At 33.0% G+C, this 18,830-nt stretch overlaps 1 protein-coding gene across 1 annotated transcript in view; it reads right to left on the minus strand.

The window, feature by feature from the left end:
• RSRC1 (arginine and serine rich coiled-coil 1) overlaps positions 1–18,830 on the minus strand; it is a 352,876-nt gene that overhangs the window by 183,041 nt on the left and 151,005 nt on the right. The window contains exon 5 of the mRNA XM_010952035.3: positions 8,956–8,992. Within this exon, the coding sequence (XP_010950337.1) occupies positions 8,956–8,992 (37 nt within the window). The remainder of the gene's footprint in view (positions 1–8,955; positions 8,993–18,830) is intronic.

Genomic DNA, 18,830 nt, shown 5'->3' on the forward strand with positions numbered 1-18,830 from the left:
TTTATGATTCTCCAGTATAACAATACACAGCTAACTACATTTTGATAATCTCCATTAAGTTAGTTATCTAAAGTAGTGACTTAAGGATACAAGATTTTATATGCTAAGCATACAAAGATTTTTCTTTCTAGAATCATGTATTTTAAGCTAGAAAGAGCCTTAGCAATCTTCTAGTTTATACTCCTTACTTTGCATATGACCAAACTGAATCCTCTAAAGGCTAAGCACAAGTGCTTAGAGCCAGTTCACCCAATCCCAATCCTAACCCAGTTCTCTTCCAGCACTCTGCTACCTTTTCAAAGAAACAAAACAAAACAAACAAAAACCCCCACAACACTAAGGAAAAGTAATTTTTTCCTGGGCAGTAATATTCATAGGGGCTCAGTTAAGAAAACTCCATCTAGCCAGATCATGGAAGAAGTCACTAATGATTTCTACTGTAAACTCAAGCCTTCACATCCAGTTTTGCCCACTCAGGGAGCACAAAGAACTTTAAAAATAAACTGAATCTCTCTGACCTTTAAAAAAAAAAATTGTGACAACATTCCCAAGCAATATATCAATGTTTTTTTTTTTTCAATTTCGAAACAATTCAATAACTGCTTACTGACTATTTGCAAGAGTAGGTGCTGAGGGGACAAAGGTGAATATTCACTCAAAACGTACAGTCAACCAGGAAATAAATTATAGTATATGACATGGTAAATAGTAAAGATTGAAGACAGTAATAAATATCTCACAGTCGTGTCAAAATATCAATTAAAAAATGCTAGTCTATAATAAACCTGAAACGTATTTAAAGATGTCTCTTGTTCCTTTTCTAATCTAATTTTCTTTACTTGTTTTTTGTAAATATCAAATAAGATTTTAATAAAGTAACTCATTTCTTTTTCTATTGATAACTGTAAATTTCATAAGCCTGTTCTTTCATATACTAGAATCAAGGTAATCAAAAATGAAAATAAAACTATATCTGCACTGACTCCTTAAAATGCAAATTTTAGAGTCCTCAAACTTCCCTAATGAATGTGTTAAATAAAATGGTTAATAGTATTAACTTTCAATATTTTGACAGATTTCCAGCAAAAAAAACCAGATTTATGTGTGTATATATGCATACTGTATCAAGCACTGAACAAATAAAAAATGCAAGTTGTAAAACATCATATATAGTATGATTCTATTTTATAAATAAACAAAATGCTAAGTAATATATGCATATGTACATCTGGGAATAGAGCAAAGTACAGAAGGAAGGGCACTAAACTATTAACACTGGATTAGTGGCAGATAGAAGAAGATATATATTTTTTCCTTTATATAACTATCAGTTTTGACCCATTACAATAAACATGTAATACTTTATAACACTGGATTACTGGCAGATAGAAGAAGATATATATTTTTTCCTTTATATAACTATCAGTTTTGACCCATTACAATAAACATGTAATACTTTATACCTTTTAAAAGTATATAATAAATTTTTTAAAGGGAGAGGATGTGAGCAAATAAAGGACAAATTTTTCTCACAGCTCACTGTGAGTATATTAGAACTGAAATACTGTTTTTAGCAATCTGAAGTTACTTACATAACTGAAACAGTTAAGATATTTTTCTTTCTCTATTATATAAATGATATACCTGTAGAAAGTCTCATGCTTATACAAATTTTCACACACTATTTCAACACCCTATAAATAGGGAGAAAATGAAAGAAGTGAAACAGAGAGGCTGTGTGCATTGCTGGAGCTCACACAGTAAAATCCTGACTCCTCCTGCTATGCTCTTATAAAAATAAACAGGCTGGGTATGTTAAGTTAAATACAGATGCTGTGGATCTGTGACAAATGGTAATGACTGTGACCAAAGATACCACTGTGGCAAAGGCATTCTCCATCTTAACTCCTAATGCATTGATTGGAAAAATAAAAAACAAACTTTTTACCTTTGCTACTAGCTCTCTCTATGCAGTTATAGACCTTAAATCCTGAGAAAAGCATGAAATAATTACCAGGTACCTTGTGGGGTTCTCTGCAACAAAGCAGAACCTATGGTGTCCTGAACTAGAATATGAGAAAAAAATTGGAATACAATATTAAGTTACTCTGGTGGTTTCGAGAAGGCCTGACTTTCAGACTCTTGAATAATGGGAAGGGGAAGTTATTTAATACACTTAGAATATTTAGTTTTACTTTGTAAAGCTTTAATAAGCACATGTGCACAAAAGTCAAAAAATAAATTTTATCTAGATTAAGCATAAATCTGAGACTATTAGTAATATCATGATATAGTCATTTTTTAAAGCTAACTGGCCACCATTTTCTACTAAGAACACTGTTTCTTAAAAATGCAACAGACAGATCACTCTTTGGAAGAGAGGGGATGGAGAAAGGGTAGAAAAAGGACCCAAGTTTATGCTGTTTGGATGATGACGTAATATTTATTAATCATTTACTGCAGAAGCAATTTTTAATAAACTTTTAACTGATCAAAATGTGTCAGAAAATTGGATCACTGACAAGCTACTGTTTCTGTCTGAAATGTGAGCCGGTCCCCAGATTTAAGACCTGTTAAACTGCCTAAGAAATCATGGCAGTAATATGACATTAACATTTAATCCACATTAAATGTATTTTAATTTGCACACATACACAGGACACAATTGTTTGTTAAAAGGAAAGAGAAAAAAAGTATGGAATTGATCTTCTAGAAGGAAGAAAAAATTCATGCTATTTTAACTCACGATTGCAGAAGTGTCTATTTTAATATGCACATTTACCCTAAACCTCAAATATATATTGGCTTAAGTGAAAAAAAATCAAAATGCGGGGAGGAGAGGGATCTATTACAGTGAAGTCATTAAATAGTATATGAAGTAATAAATATTTTTCATCAGTGTTTAATAAATATATACAATATACGAGTACCAGCAGTGCATTTTGAGATAACTATGTTCTCAAACTCATTTAGACAAATGTCAAAAACATTTTTTGCCAGTGTGGGGAGGGCTATGTGTATCTGCTGCTCAATTCTGTTGTGAACCTGAAACTGCTCTAAAAGAATAAAGTCTATTTAAAAAACACACATTTTTTCAGAACACAGTGGGGAAATATTAAAATAAGACAGATATTTTAAAATGCAACAAACAAAAGACTAATGACTTTAGAATAGGGTTCATAACCTCTGCTTGAATCCTCAAAAGTATGACAATAATACATTAATTGTGTCTATGCTTGTGTTATATAAAATTATTAGTCTGTGAACTGAAATACAGAGGTTTTACTTGCAAGTTCTACGTAAAATAGCCTAAAGCAGAGAGGAAAGGGCTTTTATTATAATGTCGTATTATTATTGATGAGTACGTAATAGCAATGGGTCAGCCTACATTTCTGGCAAGCAGCGACTACATTCTACAAACCACTGATGGGCTAAACAAGCTATTAATGACAGTTGCTTTTCAATACTAAAAACGGTCAGACTGTGTTGCCTGACCACAAGGACAAGTAGGTCATCACTCTCAAATGTTATACAATATAAGAAACATAAATGAGACCTCTGTGGGGAGAAAAAACCCACAGGTATGGCTCCAGAGTTCTTTTGCTATTCAACTATTAATAGAAAGCAAATCCCACTTAAAGTTGTAAATACTTGTTACTCTTTTTACTAAAAGATTTATCATCACTTATTTAACTTCCCACCTTATGCTGAACAAAGTATTATTAGTCCTAGTGTCCAGATCCAGCTCTGAAATATACAACTTAATATTCAGAACCAAAATAAGGGAAAAAAAATTAGCCCTCTGTTTCTCTTGCAGAGTAAGATGATGAATTTTTTTGGCTCTGTAGTAACCTGTGGAGTGTCTGTCTCTCTGGATTTATGAATGCCCAACCAATCATTCATAGGTTGTAGAATCAGACTCAATGAGTATATGGAGGAAACATCTAGATTTTTCATCAGATGCAGAGGGCTTAATTCATTGGACACATGTCTTTCAAGTCAATGTCTTTCAATGGACTTCTTTTTCTGGTGGTCGCTGGACCAGCAGCATCAGCCTCACTTGGGAGCTTGCTAAATGCAGAAACTCATCCCACCCCAGATCCAGAGTTTAAACAACATCCCCAGGAGATTCATATGCACATTAAAGATGGTGAAGCACTGACCTAGATCATGTCTCCCCACCCCAACCCACCCCCAGTTATCTGACTTTTCAGAAAAGAGAACAAGGGAAGTTTTAGAAATACATACTGATCAGGATAATTCACTACATTCCCTGCCAAAGGGGGCATGGCACAGCAGTCCTTCTTTCAAGCCAGAAACAAGCCACGAAACTATTTTGACCTAAAAAAGGTGACAATTTTTCATATAGCCCAACCTAATATATTCAGATCTCAATTCTTCTCCCAAGAGGAAAGGGTAGCATTATTTTTAGTTTACTAATAAAACAGTAATAGCTGTATTGTAATCAAATGGCAAGGTTCTATCTCTTGTACATTTTCATAATGTAAAAATAAAAATGCATGTTAATATCACCTACCTGACTGTATTAAAAACACTCTAAAAAGTAAACATTTTGATTCCCATTCAGTAGTTCAATAAGGGCTACTACTCACTATATTATCCAGAATTTTTAAACATAAGATGGGAGAAAAATATGGAGTCAGCTACCTTTGATGTTACAGACAACTTAGAGTCACTTTTCCACACCTTAGGACACTGTTAATAAAAAAAAGTTAGAAGTAACATCACCACCTAATAACCACCCACCTCTACCCCTTTAACCCTATTGCGTTAACAGACATACACTGGGGTCACACTGGAAGGTCTTTAATTTGTATGTAATTCTTCATCAAACAAAAAGTATTATTTCCTTAAGGTCATTATGAAATCTAAGCACAACATTATAAGCAATGTTTTCACTCATTTTCTCTAAGTCTTTAAATGGATATGGACACTGAACTCTGGAGATGTTCTGTATTCAATTCAGCTGACTATTCAGCAGGATTCCCACAGGAAGACTCCTTAGGATTCAAGGTCTACTCAACATTGATTTCCACCATTTTCTATTATGAATTTCTCTTTTGAGGTAAAAATTTCCATAGACCGCTCCACACTCCTAACAGTAGTTGTAAATTGAATACATAATTGACGTACAAACAAAAATCATCCCCAGAAAAACAAAGTACAACACTAAAATAGAAAGCAATTCATCCCCAGAAAAATTAGCCAGAAACAATCAACTTTGTGAATTATTCTAGCAAAACAAGGCCGATGAAAAAAATGGCAATGCCTCAAGGAAAAAAACCCTAATTATCTGTAAGGGTAAAAAAATAAGGGTGGTACCAGAGATATCAAGAGCAGAATAATATTTAAAGAATGCCAAGGAAAAAAAGCCAAAGATTTTATGTCCAGTCAAGCTGCCATTCAAGTGGCAAGACTCCAGAAAACAGCTTGGAATGTGCAAGATCCTAGGGATTACTGCACACAGGAGCCTTTCCTGAGTAATATACTAGTGGGTAAGTTTTATACAAACAGGAGGTAAGTGGGGAAATAAGAGCAAACAAACTGATGACAAATATTTACTATATTTAATTTGAGAATTGATTCTAAAAGGAGGTAACAGCATGGACGGAAGAACAGTATGCATACATTTCACATTCTAACAAGAAGCAAGAACACAGCAAGATTAAACAGGAGGAAAAAGGAAGAAAGGGAAAGAATAACAGGAGCAACTTCTATAATGAAGGTAATAGGTGGGAGTCAAAGGATGCCATTTAAAAGGTTAAATAGGATTAAGGGGGATTAAAAGCATTGTAAAGGGTATAAATACAAAGGTAACCACTAGAACAAAAGCACAAACCTTCCTAAGTTTCATCCTCATAATTATAATAGCTCTTCAGAGACAATTCTCTATAATGTTCTGCACATCTTTCAACAGCCATCAGCCTTTGGGCAGAACTATCTTTTCAAAGATGTTTTGTATAGCAGTCTTGGAAGAGAGACAGAATCTTCCCCTAGGTCAGAAGGCAGTTTTGTTACCTAACTAGGATAATAAAAATAATGTTTTCCTCTTGGGCAAGTTTGGGCAGATTTTCTAACAGCTCCTTAAAGAACTCTTAAATCTGGAGCCCCTCAGCTATGACACAAAACCCCTGGGTATGCAGCATCACCCTATGGGACTTGAGGATCAAGGGGAACCTATACAACCATGAAGTATATGCTACTTTTTGTGCTGTTAGTAAGAAAATGCTTTCTCTCTGACCCAGGCAATCTTGTGTCTTCTGCCAGCATCTGTGAAAGGCTGGCAGGCATGCAACTGGGGCTAAAATCTCAGACCCTTAATAAAGAAAACACAGCTAAACAGAGAAAGAAACACAGTAAATATAATGATACATACAGTAACTATGGAGTGATTTCCAGGACATACTGCTAAGTGAGCAATACAAAAAAGTATATACAGTATGCTTTTATAAGAAAGTGGAAATAGGACTACATACACATATGCATGTACCTATATATATATACACATATATTCTTAATTTTACAAAAAGCACAGGAAGGGTAACTCGAGACAGGAGAAAGCAGGTGTGGGTATATGGAGAAAAGAATCATCAATGGATGATGGGCGCCAACCTTCAAATGTTCTGTCTAGAATTTTAAACAGACATAGGCTTTATGGATAGTAGACAAGTTTGTGAGAAGAAAAATAAAATGTCTTGGGGAGAATATTATAAGAAATTTAAACTAAGAATGGCATGCTGCACAGTTCCCAGGAAGAGCTGGTAACATAGAAGGAAACGAATGATGGGACAAAGATTGTGACAAATAAATGAAATCAGCCTTTGACAAGGTTCCAGGGAGTCCACCTATCTTTACTCGGGTTACAGATAACTGAATACCAAGAAGAGCCCATAAACAGTATAAAGACAGTGCAACTGTGTCTGTGTCTTTGTGGCAAGTATAACATAATGCTTATGTCATTTTCCTTAACTGACTTAAATTTATACTGAATATTATTAGTGTACAACACAATATATATGTATATATATTTGATATTATGTATTGATGCATTCACATTATTGTTAATAGTTCAGTCAGTGGGTCAATTTTACAACGTCAAGTTATAGTGTCTTTTGAATAACTTAGATAAAATGCATTAAAATCATCTACTTCCACTACCTGTTATACAAGTCTTGGCTTTCTCATCCCTAAAATGTGTATCTTTAAAATATATTTGAGGTATATTACCCAGATTAAAATTGAAATATAACTTAGAGTCAAGAATAGAAAAGAATAATTAGCGAACAATTACTCCTAACTGCAATACAAGTGGTTATACTTCATCAAAGGGTTTTAAATATTTTTAGTTGAAGAATTCTTTCTTCAGATGAAATCTTATTTTAAAATTGAAAGTACATAAAATGACTAAAAGTCTAACTATTCTGGTTTAAGTGGGCCATGGAAGTCTGAGTGCCACCTGCTTTGTGGAGTCTTCCTGGCAGCCCAAGGCAGTTAGAAAAACCACTGCTGCATAAGATCACAAGTAGAGTATAAATGCATGAAATAGTCACTGAAAATAAGTTCACACTAGTAAGTGTAAAAAATATGAAATTTAAACTAAAAAAGATCTAACTCATTTACTGATGAAAATAAACCAAATAAATATAAAGTCTTTTTACTAAATAATAGTTTACAAAACAAGTATAAAAGACAGCTCATTTTGGCACTATGTAACCTGTCCTTCCTTGTTATAAGGCCCCAAATGATTCTGGTATTAGACTTGCTACATTAATCTTTTTATTCTGATGCCCATATGTATGTCCTAAATAAATGAGCCACTATGAAGTGATAAACAGAAATTTGAGAAATAATTTTTAATAATGAAAATAACAATGTTATTTACTTACATCTGACCTGGACAAATACATGTAGCTGAATTTTTCTAACTAGGTTCTTATATTCTGTTTTTTAATAATTAGTCTGTAATTTTTACGGTCATTTGATCATTTTTCAAAAGTCTAGATTTCCTCAGTTTCCTTTAGCCATTGACAGGAAAACCAAAAATCCTTTCCAAACCAAAAACTACTATTAATAAAAATGAAGCTGTCCATTACCACTGTTTGCTATGTGGGAGCAGAACAAAAGCACATTAATAGTTAACAAAGCTACAATATGATATACGAATGGAGTCTCGCATTAAAAAAGTACTTAGATTGTATTTACAAAAGAATCTCTATCATTAATTATTCAACATTTGGATTTGACCAGAAACCAGAGCATGACTTTATAATGCTCTGTTTAAATGAACTACTTAATGTTATAACAAACACTCAGTGTGGTGAACTCAAGGAATTTTGGACCAGGTATAATATAACAGCTTTTCCAATTTTTTGATCAGTGGACAGATTTTAATGTTGTGCTTTAAAAATGTTTACTTAAACCAAAAATTTTGCATCTCAATTATTTTATATTCTAAAACTGAATGTATTTTAACCAAACCAATGCATTATTCATAAAGCAAAGACATCAGGAAAAACAAAGCTGTGCCTTCTTTCAAAGCCGTTAAATTGCTAAAACATACCATATTTATGCATGCAATATTTGATTGTGTTTTTCTTAAAACACAAGCTTGTTTTTGTCAGATCAAGATATGCCAAAAATTCTACACCAAACATTTTTGTTTATAATTAAAGCAATCATCAATCCAAGGATTGTCATCCATTTTATTTCATCTCTACATCAAAAAAAAAAAAAAGTAATTTAAAAAAAATTTAATTCCCTTGAAATGATAAGATAAATGAAAATGTAAGTGCCTTCACATAATAACGGTAAGCTGACCCTTTGGGAAATGGTTGACTTTCTCAATACAAGGTATTCAAAGCTCATTCAAAAGTGTTCATTTAGAATGCAGATATCAAAGATGATGCAAATGTTCAAGAGAAAATTAGAACTTACCAGATGTTCTAATCCAGCTTTGATGTTTCCAGATTCCCTAAAATAGAAGAATAAAAGTTCTAAATAGTTGTTAAGCCCTTGTCTGCTGCAACTTATGTTTACCTCAAAAATATTTTATAAACTCGTAATTTTTTCATATATCTTTCTTGATATTCATAGTAACACTGTTTTTAAGGACAAAACAATTTCCTTAGGGAACAGATAATTTATTTACACCTAATAATAGTACTACCACTAAAATTGATATTCCATTAACAGAAAGAATGTTTCAGATTTTTCAGTCAGTGGAAAGAAATCAAGTATATTATTATCTTATTACTTGCATACTGTCTTCATTTTACATTAGTTTTTTCATTAGATTTTATGTTTTATCAACATTTATTATGAAAATGTTCAAACATACAGATTGTATCCACCATGTAGAATCTACAATTGCCATTTTAGTATATTTGCTTTATCAAATATCCATCCATTCATGGTTACATTTTTATATAAAGATTATGCACAAAAAGAATGTTTGTGAGCACAATGGCTAAATAACTAAATCTTAAATTTTTTCCTGCCATTAATTTATTAACTTAGTGCCCACTACAAATCAGGAACTAAGACTTCTGTAATATTAAAAACCAGAATATCACCAATGGAAACACAAACATAAAATATCATGATATACATTAAGTATTTAATTTCTTGTTTTTCACTTTAAAAAAGACTGCTGATAAAACTAAAAATACAAGTAACTGTACACGTAGCAAAGATAACTTAAATACACATTTGGCAAAATATGGCAAATACTTCGGTATTTTTGCTGATTTCAGTCAATGAAAATTAGAGACAAATGGACTTTGATTTTTCTCACTCTGACCAAGTAGTATTTTAATTCCATCATAAATGCCATGCCTTATTTGTTTTAACATAAAATTATACTTCTACCACTCTGCAGGAAATAATTATAAAACATCCAACAGCAGTATTTTTGCATTCATTATGTTTAATCTTTTCCCCACACCTTTCTTTCTCTGAAGGGGCCTCAATTTTATTCCTTTTCTCTTTATTTTGTCTCCAATTCTTTTTTGGGGGGGGGCAAAAATCTACTTACTGCTGTTTCATTTGTCTTGCTATACAATCTTTTCAAATTTCCCTATCTTTTCCCTTTGGATCTACTGCTTGAAAACTATTCTCATGGTTTCCAACCTTTGCTCCCAACTGCCCAGTCTGGTATCTTGGGAATAAATTCCAGTGTCTACTGATTAGCACTCATCTTTAGCCATTCTCCTCTGCTTTCTACTTCTGGCAATCTTAGTAATACTATATATTCAACGTTTAAAATTTTAAGGATTTCTGAAACTCATTCTCTGGATGCAGTCCTAAATGACAAATGATAGAAATAAATTGCAACAAGGTGTCAGAGAAGGCCAATAGCTACATAGATAATTATTTAAACTGTATTATTATACAATTAATGCATGTATTGGAGCTGGAAGTAAAATGAATCTTTAACGTTTTCACAAGGTCATGCTCATACAGCCATTTGTGCAATTTAAAATTTAAATAAAAAGAATAATATATCTGACAGTGTAAGATATGTATACGTGTGTGTATACACATTGCAATAAAATTAAATCGTCCTCCCATCACTGACTCCCAGGTCTCAATCACTGATATTAGCTATGTGTTTGTTCTTCTAAAATAGTCTATGCTCTGTGTGTATGCTTGTGTGTGTATCTGTGTGTGTCTCTTCTTCTGTTGTTGTTGTTTTTTTTAACCCAGACAGAAGCATACTACACACACTGTTTTCTACCTTCACTTGGCAATCTACCTTGGAGTTTATACCATATAATACACATCTATTTCATTTCTCCCCCATGGCTACATTGTCATGTAATGGTTCTTAATAGAAAATAATGTTGCAATATAAAAGAACAAAAATGCTAAGACTCAAAATACACAAGTCCATAATTTATTATCTGAAACCACTGAGGCTAGACATGCTTCATCAGAATATTCTGGATTTTAAGAAAGGTAGTAAGGTACATATAATGTATGTCATAAAACACTGATAGCAAGGCTTGAAGAAGCATCTCATCATCATACATATTAATAATTCAGAAAGAAACATGAATGTCCACCTAAAGTGGGATAAACAAAGACTATAAATAGACTCATTTCAGGATAGGTTTTGCTATTAACTGACTTTGCCACAAACTTAGGGAAAACCTCCCAATTTTCTGAGCTATTTGCATTTTGGAATCAGAGATAAGAAACTATTATTTAAAGAAAAAAAAAGAAAGAAAGAAAAGGTTGGTTTGGCTATACTTCCAAGTGATTCTTTAAATAAAGTGATTTTAGGAAACTTGCATTTTGAATGTAATGCCTGAAAGAAAACCAGACATAATCCTTGACACATGCCCTTTCCTTCACTACCAAATATAAACAAATGTAACCAACCACAGGGTTTTGGCTATGCAACATCCTTTATTATCATTTAGATTTAACAACTTCTTTCTATCTTCACAGCTGTATCATTATTTTAGGCCATTATCCATTCTCTCCCTGATTTCTGCAAAGCTTCTCAATGGGTCCCAATGACCCCTGCCTTGCCCCATGTCAATTCATCTCCATAATACATCAAGATCTTTCTAAAATGTAAGCTTGATCATGTCAATTCCCTTCTTAAAATCCATGATATCCCGCTACACTCCAATTTACTAATTCCCCGTTATCTTGCCAAAGTTATATCACATGGAAAGTGACAGCACAGCCATAAAAAAAACTACGTAACAACCTTGCTTCAATCATCACTGAGCCACTCACTCTCTCTCCCTGAGATGTTGCTTTTCTCCGAACCTCCTCCAACTCTCCTCATCTCTCTAAAGAACGAAAACATTCTTCAGGAGTCAACCTAAACTATACTTTCACTGAGGAAAACTCTTCCTCACAAATGAAGTAATGAACTCTTTCCCATGTGTTCACATCACAAAGTTCCCACACTTTATTATAAATACCTATTTACTTTCCCATTGACAACCACTAAAATGAAAACTCCTTGAGAACATGGACATGGACTGCATCTTTCTAATTTTTATACCCCAGCATCCAATACGGTGTCTGAATCAGAGTATGTATTCAACTAATAAGAGTCTAACATGTAACCATCACCAAGACAAGCCTGGATGGAGAGTCAGTAGCAACCATCTCAGGTTTCTGAGTGGTCCTACCCAGCCCAATACCACTCAAAGAATCAAGGCAACTACAAAAGTGAGTAGCGATTTGGAAGAACAGTACTGGGAGTTGGGTGCATGTGTGTGGTAGATGGTTGCTTTGCTTTGTTTTGGTTTGTGTTGTTTTTGGAATTGTAGGATAACACAATGGAAAAAGTGGTTGACTGTGTCCAGAGTAGAACAATTAACCTCGAGAAGCACAAGCCAGAGCTTAGATTTTCACCCCTCTTCTTAGATTAAAATTACTAGCCAAGGCAGCTGAATGTTGCAAAGAAATAAAAGAGACACATGAGGAAAGTATTAAGACCTCTGAGGTGTGCAGGCACAAGAACAGAAAAACAACAAAGAAAGCAATCTCATCCAGAGAAAACAGAATAGATTGAACAAGAATATAATGTAAGTATAATAACATATTCAAAGATAAGGGAAGATTTTTAGATATTAAATATGAAAAAAGTTATGAAAAAGAATCAATATGATCATGAGTATTAGAAATACAATAGTTTGAAGTAAAGAATTCAGAGCATGAATTGAAAGCACAACAGCTACAGACCGAGAATGAATTAGTAAGCTGGAACACTGGGTAGAACAACTCTCCCAGAAGGCACAGGAAAGGGATGAAAAGACAGAATAAACAAGAGATAAAATTAAGAACAGGAGTAGAATTGTAAACACCTATATAATAGGAATCATAGAAGGAAAGCAAAGACAAAATAAAAGAAGAAATATTTGAATAAATAATGGCCAAAATTTCCTAGATATAGAAATACTCACATCTTAGATTGCAAGGGTACATAGAGCACTGAACTGTATAGTTAAAGGAAAATCCACAGCAAAGCATAATATAAAGGTCATTAAGACTATTACAGATCAAGAGAAAAGGCAAAGTTTCTAGAAAGAAAAAGCACAATCCTCCATAAAGGAAGAATAACACTGACACCAGACTTTGCGACACTATGCTAAACAATGGAGTATTAACTTCCAAGAGAAAGTGTTTTTAAGAAAAAAGACTGTGACCCTAGAATTTATATACAGCAAATAAACTAGTATTTAAAGGAAAAATAAAGAAAATTTTAAACTACAAGGTCTCAGGATATTCACCATACAAAGACATTATTTGAAACAAGTTCTGAGGAATGTAATGCAGTAAGAAGAGAAATAAATCCAGGAAGAAGCAACAACATAAAGCAAGTAAAGGCTGGCATAGAACATAGTAATTATTGTAGTCTAAGTAATCAATGACTTAAAAGAAAACTAAAGAAAGGTCACTCATAACAATCCAGAATTAAACTGCCAGTGAAGATTCTTAGTTTGGGTAACAAACAAATCCAGCAATGTGTGATTCACAAGAGACTCATAAAACAAAAGGATTCAGAAAGGTTTTCAAAAAAGAGATAGTAAAAGATAAAGCCAGGCAAACATGAACCAAAATAAAGCTGAGGTGGTGACTTTAATGACAAAATATATTTAAGCCACTGTCCCTCCAAGATATATATACATATTTTGATAGGTATATATTTTTATGTATATAAACATGAAGGAAAGCCATTCTATTGTAGTAAAAGATAACAGGTCAAGAAATTTTCATTTGTATCTAGAAGGTTTGCAAATTTGTAAAGCTTAATATGTATCATAAATTGGGGACATCAAAGTTTCAAGGTTTCATGAAAAACAGTTTTCTTTAGTCTTACTTTGGGTAGAAAGACAAGGAAGGGTGGCCATCTCAAAACAACACAGATAAAGCATCATGAGTACATAAATACTACATGGGACAGCATGACGTATAGTCCTGGTTCTAGAAGCAAAACAGCTCATCTCAAATTTAAGCTCGAGTACAAAATAGTTGAATGAGCTTGGGTAATAATCCAACTTCTCTGAAGCTCAGATCATTCACCTATGATGTGAAGAAGATTTTGTAATACTTGCTTTACCTAGCACATAAGGTTGCTGTGTAAAAATAAGCATGATAATGTATATGAAAGTACACTCTAAATTGTAATGTGCTATAGAAATCTGTTATTATGGTGGATACTTAAATACAAAAGTCTTAAAAGTGGTTCCAGAAGTCTTAATGAGTTTTTTTAAAATAGAGGCAAAATTCAAGGCATCGACAGAAGGATCTTGCAACAAATGGTATAAAGCCTGTCCTCTTTAGTGGTGTCTCTTGGGTTGTCCCTGTCATGACTTCATCAATATTTGTGCAACTCCTTTTGCCCTGTGCTGAAAGCAGACTTAATTCAATTATAGGTCTCAAAACTGATAAAATGGTCCTGAAGTGGAAAATGGGAAGAGATTATTGGCAAATGAATAAAGATTTGTATCGAACTAACACACAAGAGTACAGCAGGTCTTTTTTTAATCATTCCCTGTCTTAAATCTTCTGGGAACCATGAGTTTCCCTTTCCCTCATGCAGCACATCGATTTCTGAATTAGACTGCAATATTAAATAATTAATATACTTGCCATGATTGATGTTTTGCATTAGTTGAATATTAGGTTATCAATCAAAATCCACTTGGTTTAATGTAATAATATTGAAAAAGTGTCACGGGCTGTTCATCCAATTTGTAGTTGAGGCAGCACAGATAGTAATGTTGGCATAACACAAGGCTCTGAAGCAGGAAATGCAGTGGCTCAACATGTATGAGGTAGACAATTTGAAACTAACTGGGAAATGGCTGAGACTGTCCTAAATAAACCTAGTGGCACCTGTCAGTGTCAATGTGAGGTCTCCTTCCAGCAGGAAGATGCCAGGAATCAATCATATTATGTCAGGCAAGGAAAAAAAATTAATATAAAGATACCGATTTACCTTTGTGGCAAACAGATATTATTTTGCCAAAGGAAGCAGGCTCTAAATCCAGAAGCTGTTGCTACTATAAAGCTTATTTCCTCTGAAGAAATTTCTAAACAAATAGACTAAGATTTTTTTAGATCTGGTCTTACTACGAAGGGATCAACTTTCTTTTTTTTAAACATGAGAACAAATTACACCAAAGTAATCATTCAGGTTTTATAACGGTCTAAGGGAATCAGGTCAAAGAGCCACAATTAATAATGATATTTATTTTGACAAAACAGCTTTCCTTCTGATGATGGCATTCCCCTTTACTCTCAATATTATGTATCAAAACTGTCAAACTATTAGCTTAGAAAAAAATTTGTAATTACTTTCCTCTCCTAGTAAAAGCAAATTTTTCCCATCACATTTTATTAAATCAATCTAAAATCTATTATGGATTTACTTACAAAAGTAATATTTTATAACAAATTATAAACAAAAGACATCCAAAAGAAAAGTGACTTTTTGGGTGGGGAGCAGAAAAGTAACAAAATGAATATAAACCAAAACCATTTCATAAAGCAAGCCAAAAATCCACTGAGTGTTTAGTTACAGAATAGAAGCCATAATGCATGTAACTATATGAAGTAGCATTAAAATCTGATTTCACTGACCATGAAATAAAAGATTAAATATATTTATAATCAGTAATGTGTATGTATTAGCCCATATAAAATGTGCACACATACAGTAATCATGAAAAACAGAGTAACTCTTAAAGAAAAATTTTACAGGTTTCTTTTTGTCATGAACTAAGCATGTTATTCACTTTTAAAAGATTACTATGCTGCAGTTTTCTACAGCTATAAGAGCTATAAGATCATAGTTAATTTTGTACTTTCTTTCATACAGCAAAAATCTATATGAGCTGGGGCTTTTTTATAATGGCAGAATTTTTAAAAGAGTTCTAAGTTACAAAAATACCTAAAATATCTCTTATCTCAAATAATAGCTGACAAATTTTTACACATACAAGACCTTGGTATGTACCAAATATTATTAATGAAAAATCTGGTAATATATAAATCTAAGAAAAACTTGGGTTCAAATTCCAAAGCTACTACTTGACTAAATAACTTTGTCAGGTTATGTATCTTCTCTAATTTGCCATTTTAAAATTCAAATCAAGATAAACAGCATACCTGCAGAAGTCACTTAATAAATACTGGCTCAATCTGACAGACTAAATAATGGACCAACTGACTGTATTTCACTTTCAAAATCAAGAAATATCTTTATAGATGTTAGCTTTTTAAACTACATTAAAATCTGTTTCAACTGTTAATACCTATAAACAAACATCAGTCTACTTTTCAACTAACAGACATACTAAGAGCTTGGCCCAATTTCTAGCAACCAATAACAATACCATGTATATCCTAACATAAGCATATTCTTCTATCCTGATCTCGTTGAAAGGAGATAAAATTAAAAAGTGTGTTGAACAAATGAGATGCTGAGTGAAAAAAGCAATGTTCCAAAGGCACACATGGACTGTGTGAGCAAGTAGGCAAAAAGAATCCAGGGTGTTAGAAGCTGGGATAATTATTAACTACGAGGGAAGAGAGGGATAAGAATTGAGACTTTGCATAAGGAATTTTTCCAGATGTGGTGATAATCTATTTCTCAATCTGCATAGTTGTTATAGTTACATTTATGTTGTGATAATAAAGAAACCTAACACTTAAAAAATTTTTTTAAATTAAAAAGTTTTTCGAAAAAAGTGAGCAAAAATAATTTCTCAGTCACCTAATTTTTTCTTTAACATTTAAACCCCAATAACAAAAATACAGAATATCACCACTAAGTTCCAAAAAGGTCTTCCTTAGAATTCTCAGTTTCAACTTAACAGGTCTGGTTAGAATTCTCAGCATTCTTCTGATTGGAAAATATCCTGCAGATTAGTGGCTCTAAGTATATATTTTTAGGTTACCACAGTTCAGAATAGTAGTTTTCAAATGTTCGTATTTTACAAGTAGCTATTGATCTGACTGATTATTATCTACAATAAATTCTGCTCTAGAACTTATAAATTATTTGCAAAGGCAAATATACTATGGTTAATGAATTTCATGTGTACTATTCTCTTTTTAAGACTCTTTAATTAGTTTTACAAATATTAGTGAGCATCCATTACATAAGGACAAGTTTAAATTAAACACACTAAACAGCTGAGGACATATGATACAATTTGAGCTTATTCTAGTAGGGAGCTGAACACTAAAGTTGGTATGTATCAGTTAAGTTATTTACAGTCATGTAGGTAAACAGGTTCTGAAGTTCACAGAAAAGGTCCACAAGGGAAAGAAAAGGGATTTCAGTATTTTCAAGTTATGCTCTATTAGATAACAGTCTCAGATGAAGAAAAATGGAGACTTCATCACCAGTAGATGTTATCTAAGAGAACTGCTAAAGGAAGTGATTCAGACTATGGGAAATTATACCAGACTTGGAACATCAAGAATGAAGGAAAAGCAACAGAAATATATTTATTGAGCACCCTCATACCTAGGCTCCATGATAAATCCAGAATGGATAATAAAAACAATAACAAAAACATAAACAAGTATCATCAACAAAAAGTACAAGTACTAAGATATGGTATCTATGCCTTCGATGTTTAAACTGTATTGTCAAACCAGGACAAATACATGAAATAGTTAATGTCCAAGCCAGGCTGGGAAAATGCACATGAACATGCTAGTTATCTGCTATTTCCCACATGTAGGACTAAGTTTCATAATCAATGACAATCCTTTTTCCCAGTGAGGCCAAATGCAGCTCAAGAATCTTTCTCAATACTGTGCTCTAAGGAGCCATTGCCAGTCATGTAGAGTTAGCAGGTGAGATGCAACTCATTCGCCACCACCCCCTTTAATCCATATTCTTGACCTAGTTCAAGAGAAGTTCAGGAAAAGGAGAAACTGCCATATGTGTTAGAGTGGTTGGGAAATATTTCAAAGAGGAGGGGTAATTTTAGCTGGATCCTGAAGGATTGATTGCATCTGAGCAGAGTGGGTAAGCGAAAAAGAAGAGGCAGGAAGAGCAAGCTCAAAGGTCCCACATGACCTGCTAGAGGTCAGTAAGGAAAGTAGCCTGCCCAGAGTAAATGCATTAGAAGGTCACATTTCTTTTAAATTATTTTAAATAATTTTTATTATGTAAGTTTTCTGGGCTGTCATGTACAACTGTGCATGTTGTTCATTATGTGGGAGAAAAAAGAAAGAAAAAACTAATGGGTCAGTAGAAGATAAAAGTTACATGCCATAGCCACGCAGTGTATCCTGGTGTGGTACTGCATCCACAGGAAGAGGGGACGTCTTTTTCTAGTATGCACAAAAGGTGCCATATGGACTAGCAGCCCTGCAAATAACAAGTGCTTATTATAGAAAAATTCAAAATCACATCTGGTTCTAATGAAGAAGAAAATGAAAATCACCTGAAATTCCAACAGCCACAGATAATACCTCAACATGTTTTAGTTTTTCCCTCCATTCTTATGAATACACACTAATACACTTACTTTCTTATAAATATGGAATCATTGATTTCTGTTATGTACGTAGCTTAAGTTTTTTCACTACTTATTTATATATAATAACCAGATTCTCAGGTGTCAATAAATATATTTACATACAATATTTTTACTGTTTACATATTATTCTGTCCATAGATGTTCAATAGGTTAACATATCCATTATTGTGGGACATTAGAGTTGTTTCTAATTTCTTATTCTAAATAAAACTAGATGTAAAAAAGAGAGTAACTAATTATTAAATTTAAAAATGATTAATGAATTTTATGTTATGT

The sequence above is a fragment of the Camelus bactrianus genome, chromosome 1 (assembly GCF_048773025.1).
Source record: "Camelus bactrianus isolate YW-2024 breed Bactrian camel chromosome 1, ASM4877302v1, whole genome shotgun sequence".
NCBI classification, from domain to species: Eukaryota; Metazoa; Chordata; class Mammalia; order Artiodactyla; family Camelidae; genus Camelus; species Camelus bactrianus.